This window comes from Sinocyclocheilus anshuiensis, unplaced genomic scaffold, assembly GCF_001515605.1.
Source record: "Sinocyclocheilus anshuiensis isolate Anshui unplaced genomic scaffold, SAMN03320099.WGS_v1.1 scaffold536, whole genome shotgun sequence".
Lineage (NCBI taxonomy): Eukaryota > Metazoa > Chordata > Actinopteri > Cypriniformes > Cyprinidae > Sinocyclocheilus > Sinocyclocheilus anshuiensis.
In genome coordinates, this window is record NW_015557179.1 from 645333 (window position 1) to 670202 (window position 24870).

Consider the following 24870-nt stretch of genomic DNA (forward strand, 5'->3'; position numbering starts at 1 on the left):
ATGGCGTATTTAATTTTTTCCACTGATGTCCTGAAGCGCGCTTCAGCTTCCACTCTCCGCACAAACGATTGGATATGCACCTAATAGTGCACATTTATCTAGGTTAAATGTTTAAACTAACATTGTGATATGCTTTAAGTATTTTATATCTGTAGATTTTATTTTCGGCAAGTCGTAATTACAACATCATATGACATTGTCTCATATGATGCTCATAAGTTTCTTCATATTGCGTTAGTATCTGATAACCCCAAATCATTAAAAGAATAAAAATTGCACTACGAAATATCTCCATGATTAGCCTGTTTTTGCACTTCCTGTTTTTCCCTGCTTGAGAATTTCTGTCCAATGAATGGATGCACACGTGTGGTTTTGTTTACAATTTCTGGTTCACTTGAAAAAAAAAGGGCAGTGTGAAAGCGAACCACACCAAACTAAAAAAAATCAACATTGTATTTGGTCCGGACCAAAGCAAGTGAACTAGCGGACTTTCCTGGTGTGAATACACCCTAACTTACCCATCGAGAGAGAATTTGGAGAACTGCACAGTATATCTTGGGACGACTCTGCGTGGCCGTCTTGGAGAACGTTCTCTGCGAGGAGACCGGTCTCTAGAACGCTTCCGTGTGGGTGAACGTTCTCTTGATCTCCTTCGCTCTCTATCTCTTTCCCGACTACACAAACACAGGCAAAATAAAGCATGAGCACGTACAGCAAATAAAGATTCACAATATCCATTTTTTGGTTGTACTTCAGACCAAACTACTGAAGCAATTCTACTCAATTACTCCTGAGAAAGTCAGGTGTATGCATGAGCGCTAACCTGCGGTCATCTTTCCTCAGGATAAGTTCTGGTCGGTCACTGCGGCTGGGGAAGCGGGGTGAGGGGTCCACACGCCTCACCTGTTGCGGCTGAGGCATCATCCGCGCTGGCGGCTGCAGCAAACCCCCTGAGAACACAGAGTCTACACATGGCAGAGAGAGAGAGAGATGGGAGATCAGATTTGATTCTGTAAAAGTGTGACTCTTTGAATGGTGGAGGGGTTGATGTACCTTTAGGGGGAGGCTGGGGTAGCAGGGGCTGTGGGGGATTCTGCAGCAGTGGGGCCATAGAGGCAGCTGAGAGCTGGGCCTGCAGAAGAGACGGAGGAGGTCCCTGGGCCGGGACACTGAACGTGGTGGACGGGGGTAGAGACTGCAGCATGGTGGGACCTGGTTTCATCATGTTTGGGCCTGGCGGCTGGTTCTGAAAAAGAACAAAAGAGTTGGGTTTGCTAGTATGTACAACTGCCAATTTTATAGTGCAAAATCACAACTTCAAATAATTTTGAAGAAATATCCCCCGCCCCCCATATAAAGGTAGTAAATTTCAACCACACTGACACTTTTTTGAAAATTAATTGAATTTATACTACTGTTTATGAATGAAATGAATTCTTATTTTCAGCAAGCATGCATTAAATTGATCAAATATTACATTTATAAATGTTCCAAAAAATTCTGTTCTTTTAAAATAATTTATTTGAACTTTCTATTCATCAAAGAATCCTGAAAATTCAGCTTTTCCATGGAATAACTTACATTTTAAAATTAAAATACAAAAGAGTTATCTATAATTGTAATAATATTTCACAATAGTATTGTTTTTACTGTAATTTTAATCAAATAAATGGTGAACATAAGAGACGTTTTTCAAAACCATTTAAAAAATCTTACCAACCACAAACCTTTGAACGATAAGGTTCGATAAGGTGAAACCTTTGACACAATAAAAATTATATATTAAATTAACATCACCTAGCTCTACTTCAGACAAGTCAACATCTATCAAAAGAAAACACAAACATATTACTGCACATTGATTCAACACATCAAAATGATTACGACAGCTTTCAACTAGGAGCTATAAAACAAGCCTTTAAATAAATAACATTAATCCAGTACATAATGTTTAGGTAACCTGTTTTATAGGATGGTAGGAAAATGTGCCTAAATGAGTAATCAAGGAGCACTAAACCCAGTGAAAGGAAAATAAATGGTTAGAAATAGCTGGAGACAGGAAGTAGGAAGTAGAAGCACTGCTATTACCATTTGCTGGTTTTGGCCCCTGTTAAAAGACACAATAGATTTTCTTGTTCTTCAAGAAAGTCTTGTTTTGGGGGGAAAAAAGCACAAAAGGCACTTTCTTTAAAAAAAAAAAAAAAAGTATAAAAAGTATAATGGCCATTTCCAAAGGAGACAATGTCTCACAAGTATTGTTTGTTACATAAAACAAAACAGACCACAGTTTGCATTTGCTTTTTCATCATGCACCTTCTCAGTGTGGCATTTGTGTCCAGGTGTACAGATGTCAAAGGTACAGGTAATTCATTATCAGGTAAAAAAAAAAAAAGTAAATAAATACAAAAACAGAAGTAGTAACAATACCAGTCTTCGTTCTTTATTTTATAAAAACTCAAAGAAAAAAATTGCACCCACATGACATTATTTAATTTTTTTTAATTATTTACATTAAAGGGGTCATATGACATTGCTAATAAGAACATTATTTTGTGTATTTGGTGTAATGCAATGTGTTTACGCGGTTTAAGTCTCAAAACACATTATTTTCCACATACTGTACATTATTGTTGCTCCTCTATGCCCCGTCTTTCTGAAACGCATTGATTTTTACAAAGCTCATCGTTCTGACAAATGCGGTGTGCTCTGATTGGCCAGCTATCTAGTGCGTTGTGATTGGCCGAATACCTCAAGTGTGTGACAGAAATGTTAAGCCCCTTACCAGGTTCAGGAAACTTTCCTCCGTAAAATGCGCTGCACACACTCAAATATTTGGGTTGAACTGTTCTGGAACAGTGTTGTAAATAAAACTTAACCACTGATTTCTAGTTGTGTCCTCTTTTGGAAGACCAAACAAAGTAGTTTGGCTTACACACAGTGTCTCCATGACATGGCGGCGGCGGCAACAACAATACTACAACGAGAATCAAAGTTACGCCTTCTTTCTTTGAGTAAACATTTGGGCAGCGTTATGCAAATCTTCCCACACAGTGACGATTTGTAATTTGTAATTAGCATTAAGAATCATTATAAAAGGTAAAACTTCACTGGTATTTGGACTACTGAAATTTTTGAATAAAAATAATTAGTTTGGGTAATTACAAAAATAAGAATAAAATAAAACAAAAACAAAACAAATATGACTACAGCATCCCCCCCCAAGACAAAGTGCATTAATAACACAGCAGATGCTGATTAGCTAAAGATGGAATCTATGGATTGCAAAAAATATGTTTAATTACAAATCCAACACGCAAGCTGTGAGCTGTAATACAGGGAAGGGTGAAAAAGCTTCAACAGAGACTTGTCTTGGGTGGAAGGAAAGAAACTAGGGATGCACGTATCGGTATCGGGCCCGATACTGAGCTCCTGTATTCGTACTCGGCGACTTCTATTTCTGAAAATGTCACAGTTAGGAGATGCATAACGAGTGGTTCCCTGCATTATTACAGCAAAGCGCGTGATTACAGTACTAAGCCACTGCAATGGAGCAGCTCTTACCCAAAATTTCTTCATACAGGGGACCAAAAATTATTCAGACCCGAGTCTGGGGGAGACTACAGGCTGTCATTAAGGCTAAGGGCTGCCAGACTAAGTATTGATAGTTGTGTAAATACTGTCATACTAACAGCCGTCTAATTTTTGGTTGATTGTAATCTATTACATACATTTCTATCAAAGTTATCTAACATTATCAAGCTGAATTTGTTCTTACACAGTTTAACTCTGAGTTAAAATTAGACAGCTGTTCTTGTTATATTTGATTAATATTTTCTAAACTACAGAGTAAAAGCTGGACAGCTGTGGGGAAACCTGAGGTAAGGGCTGAGGCGGCTGGTGCTACATGGAGATTAAGAACACAGGAATCAACAGCAGCATCATGACACACTGTGAAGGCAGAACCATATCAGACTGTATCTGCCAGGGATCCATTCAGACCACGTGGGTTTGCTTACCGTTTGGTTGGGCAGCTGAGGTAACGTCTGGATGCGCTGGGCATTCCATTTGAAAGGCATGTTAGGATTGTAGACAGCTTCCACCAGAACACGATCGCCGACTTGGGGTGTTTTCCCCTTAACTGCACTACAAAAAAAAAAAAACACACACACAGCCAGAAGTTACACACCTGACCTTGAAAGCTCTTAAGTACAATTGCACATTTACAATATAATGCACCTGAGCTGGAAGAAGACATCCTCATCAACAAAGCCGAAAGTATCGTGTAGCTTGCTGACGACCCCGGTGAAAACACGCTGCTTTTGGGGTTGAGTCTGCTGTTGGTGGCTGGAGCGCGGGGTCGGGTAGGATACGGTTATCTGTGCCGTCTGCTGCGGGTTTGACAGGCTCAGGCTGGTGGGCAAGGCAACAGCGGGCTGCAAAATACACACAGCACCACTGTTAGAACATAAACTCTTCATATCTGGCAATGTTAAGGGATCTCTTGCTTCGTTTTACACATTTAAACATAGTAACATGTGCTTTGCAAGAAAAATATGTGATGCATATTCAGAATTTGGAAACACAGTGTACCTGTGATAGCAGGGCTTGTTGGGGTTGTGAAAGCTGTGAGAAATAAAGAATAACACAAAAGAAAACATTACACATTAACTATAAGGAAAAAACTGTTAACATATAAATATATTTTATTTATATAAAATCCAAAATATAGACATTTTTTACATGTTAACTATATAAATATAAGCTTCAATTACTACAATATACCTTTCGAAAATTTGGGGTCGGTATAGATTTTTTTTAAGTCTCTTATGCTCACCAAGGCTGCATTTATTTCTATCAAAAATAATAAATAGTTTTTAAATTATATTAATATATTTTATTTATTCCTCTAAAGGCATCATCTTTCACAAATCATTTTACTATGCTGATTTTCTGCTCAAGAAACTTGAAATAATAAAATAATATTTCTTATTATTATCAATGTTTAGAATCAGTTGTTCTGCTTAATATATTTGTGGAAACCATGACAGATTTTTTTTTTTCAGAATTCTTTGATTAATAAAAAGTTCAAAAGGACAGCTTTTATTTAAAATAGAAATCTTCAGTAACATTATCAATGTCTTTACTGTCACATTTGATCAATTTTTATGCATTCCTTTAATAAAAAAAAATCTTACTGACCCCAGCAGCTTTTTTTCCAACCACAATTAAATGATGACAGCCCAGGTTCGAAAAGTATGAACTGAAAAATCAATCCATGCTTGAATTCACATTCAGAACCAACCACATCTAGACTGGAAGTGAGTCCTGATAGTTAAATAATGCAGACAGGCACTGCAGCACTTGCCCTCTTTAGAGTAACCACTGTGCTGACTGCTGCCCTTTTAGTTCATCTGCCATGATGTATACATTTATGAACCTGACAGGCGCTTGTATCTAAAGAGACCCAAGACCTCGTGGTACGCACAAGAAATCACAACAAACAATACAGAAAAACTTTATGATAAAACTAGGGCTTCAGAAAAGCTATGAGGCAAAGTAAAAGAGGAGGTGTGGATGAGAGCCAACACATGTACCTGATGTGGGACATTGTAAAGAGTTTGTTGATGTGGAGGTTGTGGTGGGGGGGCTTGAGGCGGCTGCTGTTGTTGTTGTTGCTGCTGCTGATACTGCTGCAGGGCTGAATTGATCTGCGACTAAAATAAAACACACCAGTGACTCAAGACTGCTCACTGCAGGCTGGGGGAAGGGCTCAGGTTACAGCACTCCTACAGTGAGCATGCTAGAAATGCATATGAGTACAATTCAGACTGATGGAGAAAGCACTTTGTGCATTGCAGTGAACAGAATGAGATTAGGTTAGGTGCAGAGCGCACACTATATAACTACTACTATTTTTGGAAAATAATAGGTTCTGTGCTAGAGCTGCACGATTAATTGAAATAAAACTGAAATTGCGATATGGCTTATTGCGATTGTCAGATATCAAAGGCTGAGATTTAATTAAATCAATATATGTGCTGCATCTTTTAATAGTGAAGCGTGGTATTGTGAGTGTCTTGGTTCACAGTAAATGCTGTTCCGCACAAACTCTATCTCTGCATCTGCTCTGAGTTTGGGTTTAACGTGCATTTGGGAATGCAGCATTTCTCAACCATCTTCCCATACTTGTAATGAGAAGTGCTTAACAATCTAAGAGAAGCATTAAGGTCTCCCTGTGGTTTTCCCATCAAAATAGAAGTTTGATGGTTTAACGTTTGAAAATGAAGACATTACGACGGCCATAAATATTATTATTGTAATTTTAAGGTTGTAATATAAAATAAATGTATTATTATGAATAGTATTATTTTCCTAAATACTCTTTTATTTTACGATGAAATTTTAGAATAGTAATATACTTTGTTGTTATTTAGTATGCTTATGAAATAAACATATAGTTTATGTTTATATTTTATTTAATAATAATAATATTTAGTTTGCTTGTAATAATAATAATACTTATTATTATTTATCCTTATTGATATATAAATAAAAAAAGTTTGGCTAAATTGTGCAGTCCTGCAAACAAGCACAGAAAACGTGGAATTTTTTTTTCCCGCATTTTAAATTGCAAACACAATTGTTATCAGAAAAATCGCAATTAGATTTTCGTCAAAAAAACTATTTTCCCAAAATCATGCAGCCCTTTACTATACCACTTAGTTTTCCCAAATAAATGCTTTCATGACACTAAAAATGAAAATGCTGATTGTTATTCGCTAGAAATTAGGGATAATTGCATACTATTCACAGTATACATACTATATGCTGCAGGATACTGCATAAATGACACATCCAGCATGTTAGTATGCTATTGCAAACATAGCCAAAGGCTTAATTGTGCATTTACTCCAGCTGCATTACGGTGATGGATCACAGCCAGGTCTTCACCTGCTGTAATGCAGCGGCAGCGGCTGCTGCGGCCTGTTGCTGGAGCGCTGCGGTCTGCTGAGAGAGCTGATAGTTGGCAGCTGACTGTGTGTTGAGGGAGGCTGCCGCTAAAGCCGACTGCTGAGTGTACATAGGAGACGCTCCCAAGAGGGATGGCTGCTGTACTCCTAAAGCTATGGGAGAAATGTGTGAGATTGTAAGGACAATGCAACTGCTGTCAACAACATTCAAACGAACACAAGCAAACTTTGACCACTCAGTGAAACCCAAACAAAATCATCTTGAGCTTTGACCTTCACAAATAAGATAAAGCTAGAGATTATGAATGCATGTTTAGACTAACATTCAGTAATTTGTAATTGAAAGCGAAAATAACACGGTGCCAATAATTCAAGTATTTACTGATTTATGATGACTTACAGTGTAAACTGTTCAGGTCCAGTGACTGTCCTGAGTGGCCGGGCTGTGAAACTGCTGTTGCGGCAAACTGGGCCGCCCACGGAGGGTTCTTCTGACCCCCGAACTGGGCCATGGAGACCTGCTCACGTTTTCCGCTGGATCAGGTGGCAGATTATTTCCTGCGAGGACAATAATCACTTACTTACTAAAACTGCAAGCTCTAAACATTACAAGCATAAAACTGGATGGACAGGAACTGAAATATAGTGTCTGTTTCAGTGGCTGCTCGCCAAGACAACACTACTGATAATCACAAAGTCAATGGTTTTGATCTTTAAGGCCCCTATTGCCCAAGACAACAATCAAAAGGCCCTCAGTCATACATCAACTATATGATATTTTATTACTGCTACTGCTGCAGTAAGACGCTTGTTTTTAAACTTTCTGAAACAGAAAGTGGGGCTGGTAATAGCTTAAAATAATCAAGCTTCCAATTATTCGAATGTTTTTTTAATAGTTAACACATTTAGGTTATTATAAAGACTAACTAAAACTAAATTAAAAATCTGTGAAGAAGATTTGTTTCATTTACAGATAACTGAGAGCTGTGTTTGCAAGATTGTTAATTTAATTTAAATATTCCCTCATCTGACTGAACACAATCGGACCTGCTGCCTAGTTAGGGAGCTCACTAGATTTTGAAACACAGCCAATGCCATCTGTCAGCTCCAGAACACCAGCAGACTTTTTAGACCCCCTTCCCGCTTTAAAACTCCGTTTAAGTCCAGATCAACAGCGAAAACGAAACATTAACTTCTTCGTGACCTTTGTTTGAAGACCCAAATAATTACTTTTACTATGCAATCTTTTATCTGCACTAGCTTAGCACACCAACGTATTCTCAATGCAGCAAGCTAAGCAGCTAACGCAGCAACACAACACAGACCAAACCATTTAAAACCTTGTATTAGGTCTCTCAACCACTATGAAGCGTATTTACTTAAACTAAACAGCAGTCTCAGTGGTAGTATGTACAGCACAACTGTGCTGACTGCAGTGTTTTGTTTTTCAGCAGTCTGATACGGGCCCTCGCATGAGCACACTGTCTAGTGTTCTGGCCGTGCACTTACTAGTCTCCTTTACACCTATAAAGTGTATACAATGTGCGCAGAATAACACACAATCAAGTGCATGACGAAGCATTAATAATATAACAAAACTTCGGTCAATATGTAAGCATGCAAGCTAGCTGTTGTTGTCGCTGCTTACCGTCCGTCCGCTCTTATTCACCGGTAGAGAAACACTGAAGTCTGGACGACGCGTCGCGCATGCGCAGTTCGCTTGAAGCTCATCAGCGCAAAGCTGATCCAGGAGCGGATGACATAAGACAACGAAGAAGAAGAAAAAGTAAATCCAAACAATCCTACATATATAACTGAATCGTTGTTTTTATTAATATTATTATTAGTCATATTATTATTACTCAATCATTTTATTTAAAAATCATGTTTTCTTCGATCAAAATTCATAAGGCTCCTTATATGAAATCCTAGAGAATAAATTGTGTTTTTAGACAAGCTGGAACTGTAGACTGTTTATGCCCATTGCTTTCATAAATTAACACTCTTTTTATTATTTATTTCTCATTATGCTGTGTTGCAAAGTGAAATAAAAAATAATATTAGGATTTTCCAACTATGTAGTAAACAAGCAAGTCTTTTTAAATGTCCTCTGAAAGTTTAATTCTTAGGTTTTAAGTTTCTAAAATTATTTCTATACTGAAACTGCACAACATTCCAATTGTTTTTGTAAAGTAAAACACACACTAACTAAATAAATATTGCTGTCCATAAAAGCAAATTAGCATTTTAAGAATTAGTTTCAAAATTACACCATCTACATGTGTAATGCTCATATCCCACAATGATTTAATGCCATAAGTGCTTCTAAAAGACTGTTTCTGGGCATACGTATATTAGATATTCAAATCTCACATTCTGGAGTAATTAGTGAAACAGGCTGGTTCATAAACATGCTGACGTTTTTATGCTGAAAGGGAAAACAAGAGTAAAAACAGAAGCTTATAAAAAAAAACAAAATGCAGAAAAATATACATTCAAAGAAAAGTGGTAAACAGTAGGAGAAATATCTACACCAAGACAATGACTAATTTATACACAACTGTTTTATTTCATTATAGGTCCTCCTCCAGAACTGCTGGATGGCAGCTGTAGAAGATCATGAATACAGACTTTCACAACTGACCGCATTCTCAAGGACTCTTAGAGCTGTGGAAGATCTTCAAGTGCTCATTTCAGGTTTAAGAATGTATCAGGATCACAGCATTGTATTCATGCTATAAAAGAACTCCAACTTAATTACTGCACTCACCAGACGTCTAGGTGAAATCGCAGTGTTCAATAAGCATTGTAATTAAAAGCAACCGTCTTCAATTTAATCTTTTCTGTCAGACAAGTAACAAACCTGTTAAGAATCCTTGTAACTCAGTGAGTGCACTTGCAATCACAATATTGCACTGTTATATTAGAAACAGAACAACTTACAACATTGAGCTTGGTTAAATATTACGCTATCTTCTAGATTCTGCAACTTAAATATACAGCATCCTTATGGAGTGTGTGAATCCCACTAGAAGTATGACACAACAATAGCAAATTGAATTATGTGTACAGCAGAGCTGGATCTCATGCTATGAGTCTTGCAGTTTCTTGTCCAGTTCTGTAAACACCTTCATGTTGATCTCATCCACTTCATCCTCGACCTTAATAAATAAAAAAAATAAAAAAACACACAATAATGAATAATGAAATTCATGATCACTGTAGTTAAAATATGCAAAGATGTTCTCATGAATAACTTACCTGTTCTACCTTGTCCACCTCGGGTATATAAAACTGCAGCATGTTCTGGATGCCATTTTTTAGGGTAACTGTGGAGCTGGGACAGCCTGTGCAGGAGCCAACCAGCTTCAGCTTCACTGTGCCATCCTCAAAGCCTTTGAATATGACGTCGCCACCATCCTCCTGAACCGTGGGTCTTAAGGAAAGCAGACACAGCATTGAGCTCTGCTGGTCATCTAAAAACCTTCAATACATAACTAGCTACTAATTTAAATGTCCTGGCCACGTATGCAGTAATTTTTGCTAAAAGCTTTTCATGCTAGTGGCTAGTATTGACATTCTACAATTCTAAATTAATAATTATTTAAGTGGCAAAATTAAATAATAAAGATTAAGCGTGATTTCAATACAGTTTTTTGAATGAAAATTGAACTATTTTAACGATAACTATTTTATATTTTAATATATTTTACAATGTAATTTATTCCTGTGATGGCAAAGCTGAATTTTCAGCATCATTGCTCTAGTCTTCAGTGTCACGTGATGTGTAAACAGCATTTATTTGAAATTATTTCTTTTGTAAAACACTATAAATGTCTTTAATATCACTTTGGATCAATTTAATGAATCCTTGCTCAATAAGTATTCAAAAAAATAAAACGTACCGACCACAAACGTTTAAACCGTAGTATATGTTGCATCAAAACAATATAAACATACCTGATCCGTGTGTCTAAAAGTTCCTTTATCATTAAGACAATTTCATCATCATCTTCTGTAACACCTGAAGAGTAAAGAAATAAAGATAACAATTTTAAATACAATGCATTAAAATGTATTTAGTCAGTCTGTGTTAATGTATAGTCAGTGTTTCGCTCACTGCTCTCAGCGTGTGTTGCTCCCGTTGTGATGGCCTCTCCACTCTCAAAGAACTTAGTAATGACCTCAATCGCATGTCGCTTAATGTCTGTCCATTCAACATCATCGTCTGTCTTTAATAAGTTACATGTTAAATGTTAATGCAGCATTCAAACAGACTAGCAATCAAAATAAACTTTATTGCCGAACGCTACCTTAGTCAATGTGATGAAATCTGGGCCATAAAAGACACTTTTTATGCCTTCAATTTGGAAAAGATCCCTGTTGGATGATTATAACAAATGTATTTAATACACAGCAAGATTACATTCAAATCACTACTTGCAAAAGGACTCTATACTTTTACAATGAATCTCACCTGGCTAAAGGGGAACCCTCTGCTGAGTTTGATGCTGGGAAATCTCGAGTCCCCATCCCCAGCACAGGTTTACCGGGAAGAAACTTTAGACTTCTGGGGTTTGGTGTGTCTTGAGTTAAAACGGAAAGGTTTCGCACTGCAAAAAAAACAAAACAAAACCTCAGTAAGATTACAGGGCTTTGAAGTATTAAATTCCAACAACATTACAAACTTGAATTCATCAAAAGCGATCTGTTATGGAATAAAGAGGATATAAGTTAAAAATAAAATGCCTGACCTGAGAATGGTTTGCATTCATACTGTTGAGACTGTATTCTGTGGGCAGCCCACATTGAATAGCACTGATTTCTGTCATTTACAGGCAATCTAAGACAGAACATACAAGATTACAGTCTCTACACACACTGTAAAGGCAAAAAAGAGACATCAATACATACATATATATACTTTTATGACAGCTGAAGTTAATACCAAGGTAATCGTTTTACTGTAGTATTTTGGTGGAAACTATGGTTACTATAGTAAACCAGCACAATCGTCACTTGACATTATATTATGCAACAATACACTTCAAATCTTGGATTTGAATACTTTAAAAGATGCAGTATGTCATTTCCAACCTCAAATGAAGTGACCGCATGAAGCGCAACAGACTCCATCTTACAGACGCCGCCATTTCGATTGTTTTGACATTTAGGACCCCAAAGCGGACAATAATTCTCCTGCTGAAAAATACGACTGTGTGTATGTTAAATGAATATTGTGTGTAATTAAAAAAAATATTAGTGCTTATACAAATATGTGGCAAAATGCGTAAGAAATCAGAGTGAATTACGGCAAAACAACTGCATTGCACCTGACGTGATGTCAATATAGAAAGAGGCGTAGCGCCCTTCTTAAAGGGATAGTTTCCCAAATGTTACCTCAAAATTAAAACGACAAAATTACCATTGCCCTAAAGTGAAATTTTACTCACACCCATGATTAATTAAACTATGTCTAATTTCTCTTTTGCATAACACAAAAGGAGATGTTAGAGAGATATTAGACAGAATGAGTTCCAGGATTCACCTCATGTAGGCCTATGAAAAAAAACCCCAGATGCAATGTAATGAATAGTCAGCCTGTCAGTCGCTCACATTCTGTCTTACATTTCCTTTTGTGTTCATAAAAGTCCTGTATACATTTTAGACTATGGCTTTTTGTGACAAATGCATATGCAGGATGTCTCAAATGAGATTCTAACATGTATTCAATATTAAGTTGTAGAACTGCGAGACTACATTTATATAATGTAATGATATAATTCATGAAGCATGTTAACCTTTTGTATTAGGCTACATTACATTGCAACACTTTCTAAATGTTATTTTAAAGTAGGCACATGTTTTAGATGCTACTCTTGGGTCTTTTCCCAGACCTGCAAAAGGGCCAATCAAAGGACTGATGAGGCCTTTACAGCAGTATGATTTATTTACTGATATCAATCAAATTATTGTAATATGTGTATGTTGTTCACAGTCCCATTTCATTCAAAGTATATTTGTCTAATGCTTAAAAACTGAGAAGGATCATTGTCGTGACTCGGTGACACTTAGATGTTCTGATTTGGCCTGAAAAGTCTGAGAACCACTGCTCTAAACTAACATGCTCTCAGGACAACTATGAGTAAGACCATAAGTAAACAATGGGACAAGACTGAGTTGACTCAACCTAAGTTGCCTTGTGGCTGTTATATTTTCTTGTCTTAAAGAAGGTGATTACCATAGAGGAGTGGCTGGATGTGGTGGCATGTCTCAAAGCTTCCTTTGCGTATTTAAGTAAGAATGTAGCTCATCTGGTAGAAGAGACAGTAAACCGGTAAGGTCAGCAGAAAAGCAAAAGATGCTAAAGGACGTGTTGACGTGTTTTTGAGGGGCTAATATGTCAGTCAATTTTTCAAGACCTCCGTGGAAGGATCACTTCTGAGATTATCAGCACTTTACTTTATTCTTGAACCAACTCTCTCGAAGAAACATGGCTGTTTGGGTTATCTTACCAATTGTTCTGTGTGCCGTCTCATTCATCGGGTGTTGGACAGTGTGAGTTGACAAGATTCTTTGCCATTTCTCTCAATTTATGTTACATATTACAAATTTATGGTTCTCAAAGTCAACTAAAACTCTGATAGAAATGTTTGTCGCAGTCTTTTATTACTATTAAAATTTGTGCATCACTATTATTACTTCTTATACAGTATCTCTTCACCATTGCTGAGAATACTAGATAGATAGATAGATCATATACACACATATACACATATATATACATATACACATATATACACATATACACATATATATATACATATACACATATATACATATATACAGAGAGATAGACAGGCATAGTTTTAATCATAATTTACAATGTTTCAGTCATAATTTATTAATATCTACATTATGACATTGATGCTGACGTGTAAATGAGTGTTGCATAACCAGCTTAACAACAAAGCAAAAACAAGAAACAAGTAATTTCAGTGTTGATGTCATAAGCGTCAAGGCACATACTTTAAACGCAGTAACCAAATTCAGGATCAGAAAAACTCAAAGACAAGTCAAGGCTGGTCTTTTCTGTTATCTGGAAGGGGAGTCTGATCTAAGACAAATATTCACATACATTGTTAAACGCTCATCAATTTCTGAGTCATGCTCAATAAACAGGTTCCGGGTTACTTATTAAACAATCCTGATGCATCTCTACTGAACACTGGCTGAACAGAATGAGTACAGAAACAACAAAACATGCTACTACCACAGCAAAACATTTGTACTATTTGGGGTCTGATTTAAGTTTTTTTTTTATTTTTCATTTGGTCTTGGCAAAAAGTAATATAACACAGCCCTACATTTAAAAAAAAAAAAAATCTGCTGATTTGCAAACAAAGGCCTGGTATTACCTAATGTGATTATGCGGAGTTAAAATATCAATAAAAACTTTCCGTCATGTACAGTTTTTTTTTTTTCTCACAAAATAAGAATGAAGATTTTTTCATATATACTGTATGTATCAGCTTCAATGCACTTATCAAAATAACAAAAGCAGTCAAATGTCAAATATTTAGGTTCTGAAATGCACATCATATTTTGTGAGAAAGTGTAAAGTGCTAGAGCACTATTTTGGAATCAGCACTGCAAATTTAGTAAGTATCAAGTATTGGATTTCATTCAGAAAATATGATGCAGACCAGTGTAATATATGCCACTGTAAACAACTAAAAGTGACTTTTTTTAAATTATGTTGTAAAGGGTTCTCTTGTCTTTACAGATACGGACTTGCATTAAGTTTCAACCATGTCTGCTCACTTAATAACTGGTAAAGTAATGAGTCCACCCAGCATTGCTTAATGTTTTCATTCTGTTATGCATGTTTCATTATAACATTGTTTTAACAGGGAATACAGAAACTCATGTCACCCAAATGAAACCGGGATTTGCTGCACCCTGGATAATGTCCCCACTGTAAGGTCTGTATAACACATTAACCCCTGAAACACCTGTTATTTTCCACTTCATAATCCAAAGGAATGAAAGGCATTTTCTGCTTATTTTGCAGCACAAGTGGAGCAAACTTTCCAGAAAACTCCCTTTTCACAGCAACAATCAATGCTGGTTCATTTTTGTGTGAGCATATATGACTTTCATATTATTTTGCACATCTGCGTCTTGACAAATGCATTTAGTTAAATTACATTTTTATCACTCATGGTAGTGCATTGTATTGTGGTTTGCATAGAAAATCTGTGTAATACATCTTATCTTATCTTTATCTCCACAGTTCTGATTTTTTGCGTTTTCCATCATGCACACATCCTGGACAGGAACAGTGTTCATTCTCTTCTCAGTAAGATTGCAATGATTTTAGGCTGTGTGGTGTCTGTGGGTGCATTCATGGCAGGAAACTGCAATGTAAGTACAGAAGAGATGATATCATTAACTAATTTCACTTGTTGCTTATGGATAGTATAAGTGCTGACAAATCACTACAAAAATTCTTAAAGGAACAGTTCACCCAGAAATTAAAATTAGCTGAAATTTTACTCACACCCAGGCCATTCAAGATAAAGATGAGTTTGTTTCTCATCAGAACAGATTTGGAGAAATTTAGCATTACATCACTTGCTCACCAGTGGATCCTCTGCAGTGAATGGGTGCCGTCAGAACAAGAGTCCAAACAGCTGATAAAAACATCATAATAATCCACACGACTCCAGTCCATCAGTTATTGTTTTGTGAAGCAAAAAGCTGCATGTTTGTAAGAAACAAATCCATCAACTTCAAACCCTCTAGCTCCTAAAATTCTAAAAGTCCTCTCTCCGTAATACTGTTTTCTCCAGAGAAAAAGACATCTCATCTGAATCAGAAGAGAAACATGCACAGATCAGCACCGTTTGCAAGTGAAAACAATCCAAAACAGTTCTAAATAAACATGTTGGTGGATTTTGATGTAAGAGGACAACAGTGGATTCACTTTTTCACTTGAGGAAGTGTTATTTTGGATTATGGAATCTAATTTTGGCCAGAAATGACCGTTTAAAGTTAAAACACCTTAATAATGGATTTGTTTAATACAAACACACACTTCACATCACAGGATGTTAATTGACTGGATTATTGATTTATTGTATTGATGGTTTTATCAGCTGTTTGGACTCTCATTCTGACGGCACCCATTCACTGCAGAGGATCCATTGGTGAGAAAGTGATGTAATGCTACATTTCTTCAAATCCGTTCCAATTAACAAACAAACTGATCTATTTCTTAAGTGGCTGAAGGGTGAGTACATTTTCAGCAATTTTTCATATTTGGGTGAACGATTACTTTATTGAAGGGATCTCAGGTGACATGGCCTTAAAGGGATAGTTCACCCAAAAATGGAAATTACCCCATGATTTACTCACCCTCAAGCCATCCTAGGTGTATATGACTTTCTTCTTTCAGACGAATACAATCGGAGTTATATTAAATAATGTCCAGGCTAATCCATGCTTTATAATGGGAGTGGATGGTAGCCCAAAATCTGAAGTCCAAAAAATTGCACCCATCCATTATAAAAGAAGTCCACACGGCTCCGGGGGGTTAATAAAGGCCTTCTGAAGCGACGCGATGCGTTTGTGTAAGAAAAATATCCATATTTACAACTTTATAAACCTTAATCTCTAGCTTCCGCTAACTGTCGGACTCGTACACACGTTCACGAGAGAGTCATATACACCTAGGATGGCTTGAGGGTGAGTAAATCATGGGGTAATTTTCATTTTTGGGTGAACTATCCCTTTAACAAAACAGTCTAGCATTTTCCTTACTTTCAGTGACCTCACTCTGAAAAAACAGACAAAAATAAAGGTCCTTAAAGGGATAGTTCACCCAAAAATGAAAATTCTGTCATTAATTACTCACCCTCATGTCATTCCAAACCCGTAAGACGTTCGTTCATCTTCGGAACACAAATTAAGATATTTTTGATGAAATATGAGAGCTCTCAGACCCTGCATAGACTGCATCGTCTTCCGCCATTTTAGAGTATCACAACACATACGCACACTTTCCCCTAAGCATAAACAACGCTGATTACTCAGATTACGTTCATGCGTGCGCTTTCTCCTCCGAACAAACAACGCTGATTAAGTCGATTACGTTCTTGGGTACTCTCCAAAATAGCAGAAGACGTAACTCGCGGGAGATGAATTGTTAAATAAATTATGTTATTTTTGTTTTCTTTGCGCTCAAAAAGTATTCTCGTAGCTTCGCAAAACTGAAGTTGAGCCACTGATGTCACATGGACTGTTTTACCGATGTCTTACAGTTGCGTTGCTGTCTATGCAGGGTCTGAGAGCTCTCACATTTCATCAAAAATATCTTAATTCGTGCTCTGAAGATGAACGGAGGTCTTACGGGTTTGGAACAACATGAGGGAGAGTAATTAATGACAGAATTTTCATTTTGGGGTGAACTAACCCTTTAACTATGTATTTTATAAGATAACAGGTTGTACGACAACATTCATGTGAAGTCAATAATAGGTGGAGCCATAAATCAAACTCTTTGCATGCTTGGTAGACTGTTTCTTGTAGGCATACTTTGTGTAAATATGACGAACATGGATGATCTTATGCACATTTAGCTTTAATGACAACTTTATTTGATAAACTTTTCAAACTGATTAACTTTTTTTTTTTTTTACACGTTACAATATATTTAATTATATTTTTATTATACCACCACATCACAAACTTGTAATTCCACAGTCATGTTTCCTTGTCTGAAACAGAATTAATGGACACATTCTCTTTTACTTTCTGTTCTGACATTTATAGCTCCATGAAGAACATTTAACATTCTTGGAAACTTTCTGGATTCTTTACATTGACAAACATTCTTTAGATTTTTAAAATGTTTTTCACATTAATTAAAAAATGGCTCTTTTAAGAACTGTCCACTGAAAGGTTATTTGGGGAACCCAAAATGTTTCTTCTATGGCATCACTGTGAAACTCACCTTTTGGAATCTTTGCTTTTAAGAATGTGTTGTGAAATAACCAAATAGATATGAATAGATATTGTTTCCTGTGTTTTCTTGCAGCCAGCAGAGCTGGTGTTACTGCATTACCTGGGTGCTGCTGTGAGCTTTTTGTTTGTGTGTCTGTACATGACCATCCTGACGTCCCTCACTAGTAAATGTATGCTGACGGGATGTGAACAGGTTCTCTATCCACTACGCATCATCTCCTCATTTATCCAGATTTCTGCCACCATTCTCTGTATCCTTTTATGTTCAAAATATTTTGCTTTATGCATGGAAATGCTATTTTTTTTATTAATTATGGTTCAGTATGTCTATGCTTAGAAAAATCCTAAGTTAAGCAAGAGGTGAAAAGTAAGAGTACCTACAGGTGTCTTTTCAGATATACACCGGCCCTGACAAGTATTTGGACACTTAAGAAACACTTTAAAATGTATGTTATTGCATTATACAGTATATCAAAACATCAAACCAAGCGGCAATTATTTAATAGAAATAAAGCAGCAACTCATTTGGGAAAACATTATATAAAATAGGTTTAAAAAGTTCAAAACAGTACACTACCATTCAAAAATCTGGGATTGGTAAGATTTTTTAAAATGTTTTAAAAAGAAGTTGCCATATCATGGTGACATATCATGAAAATCTGACTTTTTCAGGTTTTTCTTTTCCAAGTGCTATAATCCCCTGTGCATCTACCAACCAAGGAAACGTGAAAAAGTTTAACCCAGTCACTTTGTTTTGGTAAGCCTTTTTCTGCAAGCGTCTGAAAAATGAGCGCGTCTGATTTTGCTCCCCTAGTGACGTTGCAAAGGGATCTCATTATAATATTACCGCCCCTTAATCTGTAAGTTTCCACCTACAGTCTATGGTTTCCACCACTGATCTATAATAGAGAATATATAGATCAGTGGTTTCCACCCACGGCGCCGTCATTTTGATTTCACAAGCGACAAGTTACGGTGTAGCAGCTCTAATGCTAATGTTCTGTCTTTGGCTGCACAGAACACTATTTAGAGTCCCAGCCTCAGAGGAGACAGAGAGCAGTGCATTTATCGATTTATTTAATGAAAAGCATAAACATTTTTAACGTCATTTTGGACCCGTGTCCGCAGAGTTTAACTGGTTTTAAACTAATATGGTTTAAAACGCATGATCTTAGCACGATAAACATGATAATCAGAACCAAGACAGATGTTTTTAGCAGGTATGAGCTGTAATGGCAGCTCTATTCTGGAAAAGGGGGCGGGAAGCAGCAGCTCATTTGCATTTAAAGAGAAAGGCACAAAAAACAGGTGTTTCTGCTTCCACTCAAAATAGGCATTTTCAAAATTATATAATAAATGATCTGTGGGGTATTTTGAGCTGGAACTTCAGAGACACATTCTGGGGACACCAGAGACTTATATTACATATTGTAAAAAGGGTCATAATATGTCTCCTTTAAAGTCTTAAAAATAGAGTAAAAACTAATAGCAAAAATGATTACAATTTAAAATAAGTCTTTTATTTTAACAACATTCTTCAAAATACCTTCTATGTTCCACAGTCATAAAGGTTTGGAACTACGTGAGTCAATGATGAACTATCCGTTTGACATGATTAAAAAGCTATTGAAATCACAGATGTTTTTCTCCATAACTCTTTTTTCATCAGATGGCATCTTCTTCGTCCAGGAGGATTACTTCTACAAGCACATCTCTGCTGTGTTTGAATGGTTTCTGTGTGTCAATCTGGAGCTCTATGAACTCAGCTACTCCGTGGAGTTCTACTTTTTCTCCTCGTCAATGCTTTCGGTGCTTTTAGCAAAGAAAGAAGAAGAGAAACCTCTCATTTTGTCTTAATGTGGAAAATCCTTCAGAACTCTAGTTTTCATAGTTTTTTCCATTATGGGTTCATAATGTAAGACATTTTAAATGTAACCTCATTCAAACAGAAGATCTACTCAGGAAACATGTAGAGGGATTGCACATACTTCTGAAGTTGCCATATAATGTACATACTTCCGAGCGAGATTGTAAGCACTGGATTTACTCTGGAGCAGGATACTCTTGATTTTTCTCAGAGTGGAGCAACAGGCACTTTGAACTTCTTAGTCTCTTCCCAAGCATATTTACTTACAAAAATACCTTACAAATGCAATATTTGACCTCAGATCTAGATTTCCTGTGAGAAAGAGTAACTCAGTTGGGGCATGCTGCTTAAATGTTCAGTTTACCTCACACTTTAATCTAATCACTCAGTACCCTTGATAATGTGGAAATCAACTGCTGGCAGGAAATGTGTATTTGTCAAAAATTAAAGTGTCACAAGGTCTATGTAGAAAAAGGTAAGAATAACACAGTGGCAGTCGCAGGTTTATCTCAAATTCAATTATTTTCCATTATCCCTTATCATTGTCAGAACTTCAATTCAGAGACTCTAGGGTGAAATTAGGAGGACCATAGCTAAGTGGTCCAGCAATAAAGAGCCCGTGTATTTAGCCTCTGTATCAAAGTTTGTTGCTATTTATAGTTGTACATATAAGTACTCAGCATTATGAGTTTTGGATGTTGAGATGCAGTTATGACAAGCCTACAAACAGACTTTACAGGGTAAGTTTGCATGAATCAGCATGTATGAATTAATTTGACTGCTGAAATTCAGTTGTTTTTCAAAGCACAGTTGTGTTTAATGTTGTAATGCTGCTTAAAAGAATCTAGAGATAAACCTCCAATTGACAAATACCTATAATAGAAAGATTAACTGGAATTTGAATGGTTTCACAACATAATGGCCAGCTGGATCTTACCACACACACACACACATTAAAGTCAGAAGCACTGTACAATAATTCAATGGAAGGACTAGCACTTGAAACACCTGTTCTGTTTAATTCTGACACACCCATTGTGTTTAACTAAGAAAACCACTCTTGTATGCAGTAATTCACTTGGGCAGGCGAAGCTCCAACTCTATGGTTGTTTTTCTGTTAACACTTTATTTAACAGGTCAGGTTTAATGGGGTAATCATCTAAAACATAGTTCCCTTATTGCCATTTTTATTATTAAATAATGTAGTCTGCAACTATGTATTGGCCATGAAGACTCAAAATTGTTTTCACAACCAAATAATATGACGTACATTAACTTACAGTCTACTTTATGGTAACTATACAATCTCAAATACTGCATGACTTAGAATTACAAAGAAACTTCCAGAGCAGGGAGGTGAGATACAGGAAAGCTCATTCTAACGGCAACTTTCAAAGTCAAGGTGGAGGAGTGAATTTGTTTGGAAAGGTTATGTACACACTGCTGTAAGACAAAGACACTGTTGCAGCTGAGGACTTTGCACCTGTGCTAAAGAATGAAGTAGTGTTCAATGGAGTTCTGAAAGAAATGAGTCCTAAAACCTGGAAACCTGTTAGCATTTTTGCACTTAAACTTCTGTTGTCCCAAAGTCTAGGGTGTGTGGTAAACACAAGCTCAAGGTATTTTCACTTTATATTCTATGACATAAAATATATCAGAAAAACCCAATTTGTGACTGCTGTGTGTGTTTTGTAGGGGGTTGCTAAAACGAGGCTAAATAAGACAAAAGGCGTTGTCAGGGACATTAAACGTCATCACTCTGAACAGGAAAATTCATCTCATTAGTTGGCTTTCACAGTCGTTGCATTTATAATAGTGCTCCTGTAAACTACTCTAACTTATATATATATATATATATATAAAGACTGAAAGAGTTGTCTGAAGCTTAGTGATAATCATCTTAATGTTGTGCAACCAGGGTGTAGTTTGTTCATAGCATAATGTCAGCTTTTTACTCCTGGTGACTGCATTTAGGCTTTGGAATTGATAAAAGCTGTTCATTTGTGATGATTACCTTGATAATCAAAAAGTATTTTTATTAAAAAAAATGTTTTTAATTAATTTAAGATTTGTAAACTTTTATTGGCCTCAAGAGTTCATTTTCTGCAATAATCCAAAAGCCAATGGAAAAATCCTAGTGGCTTTTTAATCAAGAAAACCTGGGTGATGCAAACTTATGGTTTGGCCTACAAAAACACATCGTACCTGCAGAACCCTATTAGTTTACCTGAGTGGTGTCTCGTCAAGTGCCTGTACAAAAACTTATTTGTGCAGATGACAATACATAACACAATTGTTTAAATTTCAGATAGGTTTGAGTCAAGAGAATAAAGATTCAGGAAAAAAAATTCAAATGTTAATGCAAAGCACATAACCTTTACTTGGAAATAAGGTAATATACATCCTGGAATCACAGATAATAAAGATACATTATGAGCAAAGTAAATTCACAATGAACATCCTCTCTTCTTTCTCTGATCCAAAAGAGTGGGGCAAACTAGAAAATGTCTACAGTATTAATGAGGGGAAAGGTGGTAGCAAACCTAAAAGCATGTATGTCCAGGTATTCACTGAATACACTGGGGGGGGCGATTCAAACAAACCAAAAGAAAAAGGATAAACAGCAAGCAGTAGTCCACATTGCTAAGAACTTCAAAAGATAACTGCAAGAAAACGGGAGCTTGATTTTCATGGTGTCCCTCTCACTACATAGTTAAATTATAATGCATATCATAAATAGATGAAGGGGAGAAGCACAACTGTTAGATAGGTCTACAAGCAGGATGCCACAATTCCAGCATAGCTGAAACAATAAATGACCACTCCTCCAAATTCCAAACTTGGAGCGCGACCGAAAGTAATCCTTTACAAACCTTTAAGATAAGTCAGTCTGCAGGAGCCTCTGCAATCACTTCTCATGCCAAACACCTCCAAACAAAGCATGTTAAAACAGTTTGGACCCTTAAAATGTTCATGTGGATTAAGTTGTGGGTTTATTTGTTCGTCTGATGGTGAGAAACACTTCATGATGTGACGCGTGAGAGAAAGAGTGGTTAAAGCAAAGAACGGCACGTCTCTTATCTAAGCCCTAGTACCTCTTCAGCTAGGTAAGTCTCGATTAGTCCTTTAAACTCTCCCAAATGACTAAAATGATATCAGTAACATCTAGCTCATCTCATATAGCTTTAGCTGATGCGGTCCTCTCTCAGGTCTAAACAAGCAGACGTCCCCTGATCCACACAGCAACGGTGCTGTATTATTTCAGGCTGGAGAGCACTACGTTTACATATTTTTTTTACATAGACTTTTTTTTTTCTTTTCTTAAAAAGGAAGGACACTACAGTAGCCGACAACTCAAAAGTATTAATGTGATGCAAATTTGAAATTTGATAAACCTACAATGAGCTGAAATTAGTTTTCTTCAAACTGAGTACATGTTCTTTGTTGTAGAGCCACTTTTGCTAGAGGTGTCGTCATGTGACTGGTATCCGATGAGGGTTTTGATTGGGATACTCAAACGCTCTTTGTACTGTTGCCTAAAGGGGAAGAACAGATTTCACTGTCAAAATGAAGGCATCAGTACAAAAACTGCTAGATATCAGCATATTTACATCAAACATCAGCTGAACACACATCTCAGGTTGGAATTGATTTTTTCTTTTTAAAGAAATTGACACTTTTTATTCAAAAAGGATGCATTAAATTGATCAAACATGACAGTAAAGACATTTATAATTAGGGATGTTCATATATATATATATATAAAAAGAATAAATAGGCCTGTTCGAGAAATATATTTTTACTTTAATAAATTAAGAAAATAAAAAAAACTGTGCAACAAGTAGCCTAGTATGCAGAGTATCGGTTCTTTTTTGTGCTGCGCGAAAGGAAACAGACGGCAGAAAGCGGCATCCTATTTTTCTTTAGGCTTATTTTACAAAAGCACAAAGATTTGTTTTTATTGTGAATGTACACAAATAAAGGCAAACCTTTTACAATTCCGATTATCTTTATGACTAAAAGGAGTAGTTTCTTCCACTGTTAGAAGGAAAGAATTCAAGTGATTGCGCCGGCGCCGCATGCGCACACACAGTTAAGCATTGCTACCTTGACAATGCAGCCTGTTCATTATCATAATAAGACAGTCAGTCAAACATATGAAAAAAAACACACTGCTCAGTTTAAATATGTAGTAAAATCTGTGCCGTTAAGTGTTATCACCGTACCGCCGTGATGTTATGAAAAACATTTTGTTTTACGTGGATATTGGAACGCGAGTGAAGTAGACTACATATAATATTTAGCCATACAAATACATCGTGAATACGGAAACATTTGATTTTGTGTCGAATGAGAGACCCAACGTTGGTTTCAGTTTCGTTTTGGCCTAAATGAATTAGTTTAGGCTTGTCGTTTATATTGCTATAGCTTCTTATATTTTAAATTCTTGTTCTTTTCTAAATACTGTTAACTGAAAGGATTTGTTGTGGAGTGAGGGGAACTAAAATAGCCTAGCTATGTTTACAGTGTTTTTTATAATGTTTGTAAACATTTCGGCATTAGGCCCATTTCTGAATGAAATATAATAAAATGTGACTTACATGCGACTTTTCTCTAAAAAAAAACACATATTTTTATACGCGTAGCATATTTTAACCATGCAGCAAACCTTTTTAAATATTTTTATAAATTACTGGAAAAAAAAAAAAACTGATTGTATTAATCGGTCAAAATTCTTACGGTCGGTTAACGGTTAACCGGTTAAAATGAACATCCCTATTTACAATGTTTCAAAAGATTTATATTTTATTCAAACTTTCTCTTCATCAAAGAATTCTGAAAAATGTATCATAGTTACCACAAAAATATTAAGCATCACAACTGTTTTCAATTATGATAATAATAAGAAATGTTTCTTGAGCACCATATCAATGATTTTTGAAGTATCATGAAAACTCAGCTTTGAAATCACAGGAATAAATTACATTTTAAAATATATTAAAA

General features: G+C 36.3%; 4 protein-coding genes across 4 annotated transcripts in view; 1 reads left to right on the plus strand and 3 right to left on the minus strand.

Moving 5' to 3' along the window:
* Positions 1-8697, minus strand: part of LOC107678563 (cell division cycle and apoptosis regulator protein 1-like) — a 31244-nt gene extending 22547 nt beyond the window's left edge. Inside the window, exons 1-10 of the mRNA XM_016473866.1 lie at positions 8620-8697; positions 7372-7529; positions 6952-7124; positions 5595-5714; positions 4591-4623; positions 4237-4433; positions 4017-4143; positions 1054-1246; positions 824-965; positions 519-674 (exon numbers count right to left, since the gene is read on the minus strand). Coding sequence (XP_016329352.1) covers positions 519-674; positions 824-965; positions 1054-1246; positions 4017-4143; positions 4237-4433; positions 4591-4623; positions 5595-5714; positions 6952-7124; positions 7372-7483 — 1253 coding nt within the window. The 5' untranslated portion in view covers positions 7484-7529; positions 8620-8697. The remainder of the gene's footprint in view (positions 1-518; positions 675-823; positions 966-1053; positions 1247-4016; positions 4144-4236; positions 4434-4590; positions 4624-5594; positions 5715-6951; positions 7125-7371; positions 7530-8619) is intronic.
* Positions 8698-9531: 834 nt separating this feature from the next.
* LOC107678512 (NFU1 iron-sulfur cluster scaffold homolog, mitochondrial-like) lies at positions 9532-12224 on the minus strand. The gene is made up of 8 exons (XM_016473786.1): positions 12069-12224; positions 11726-11814; positions 11449-11584; positions 11285-11351; positions 11092-11203; positions 10932-10995; positions 10233-10407; positions 9532-10132 (listed from the first exon to the last, which is right to left on the minus strand). The coding sequence occupies exons 1-8, from the start codon at positions 12122-12124 to the stop codon at positions 10061-10063; spliced, it is 771 nt and encodes a 256-aa protein (XP_016329272.1). The 5' UTR covers positions 12125-12224; the 3' UTR covers positions 9532-10060.
* Positions 12225-13319: 1095 nt separating this feature from the next.
* Positions 13320-21534, plus strand: LOC107678589 (transmembrane protein 150A-like). The gene is made up of 7 exons (XM_016473918.1): positions 13320-13529; positions 14758-14805; positions 14885-14956; positions 15046-15113; positions 15268-15398; positions 18073-18250; positions 19669-21534. Exons 1-7 carry the CDS (start codon positions 13465-13467, stop codon positions 19854-19856), a joined length of 750 nt encoding a protein of 249 aa, XP_016329404.1. The 5' UTR covers positions 13320-13464; the 3' UTR covers positions 19857-21534.
* A 684-nt stretch (positions 21535-22218) lies between these two features.
* LOC107678496 (eukaryotic translation initiation factor 4E-like) overlaps positions 22219-24870 on the minus strand; it is a 6871-nt gene continuing 4219 nt past the window's right edge. Inside the window, exon 7 of the mRNA XM_016473776.1 lies at positions 22219-23402. Within this exon, the coding sequence (XP_016329262.1) occupies positions 23288-23402 (115 nt within the window). The 3' untranslated portion in view covers positions 22219-23287. The remainder of the gene's footprint in view (positions 23403-24870) is intronic.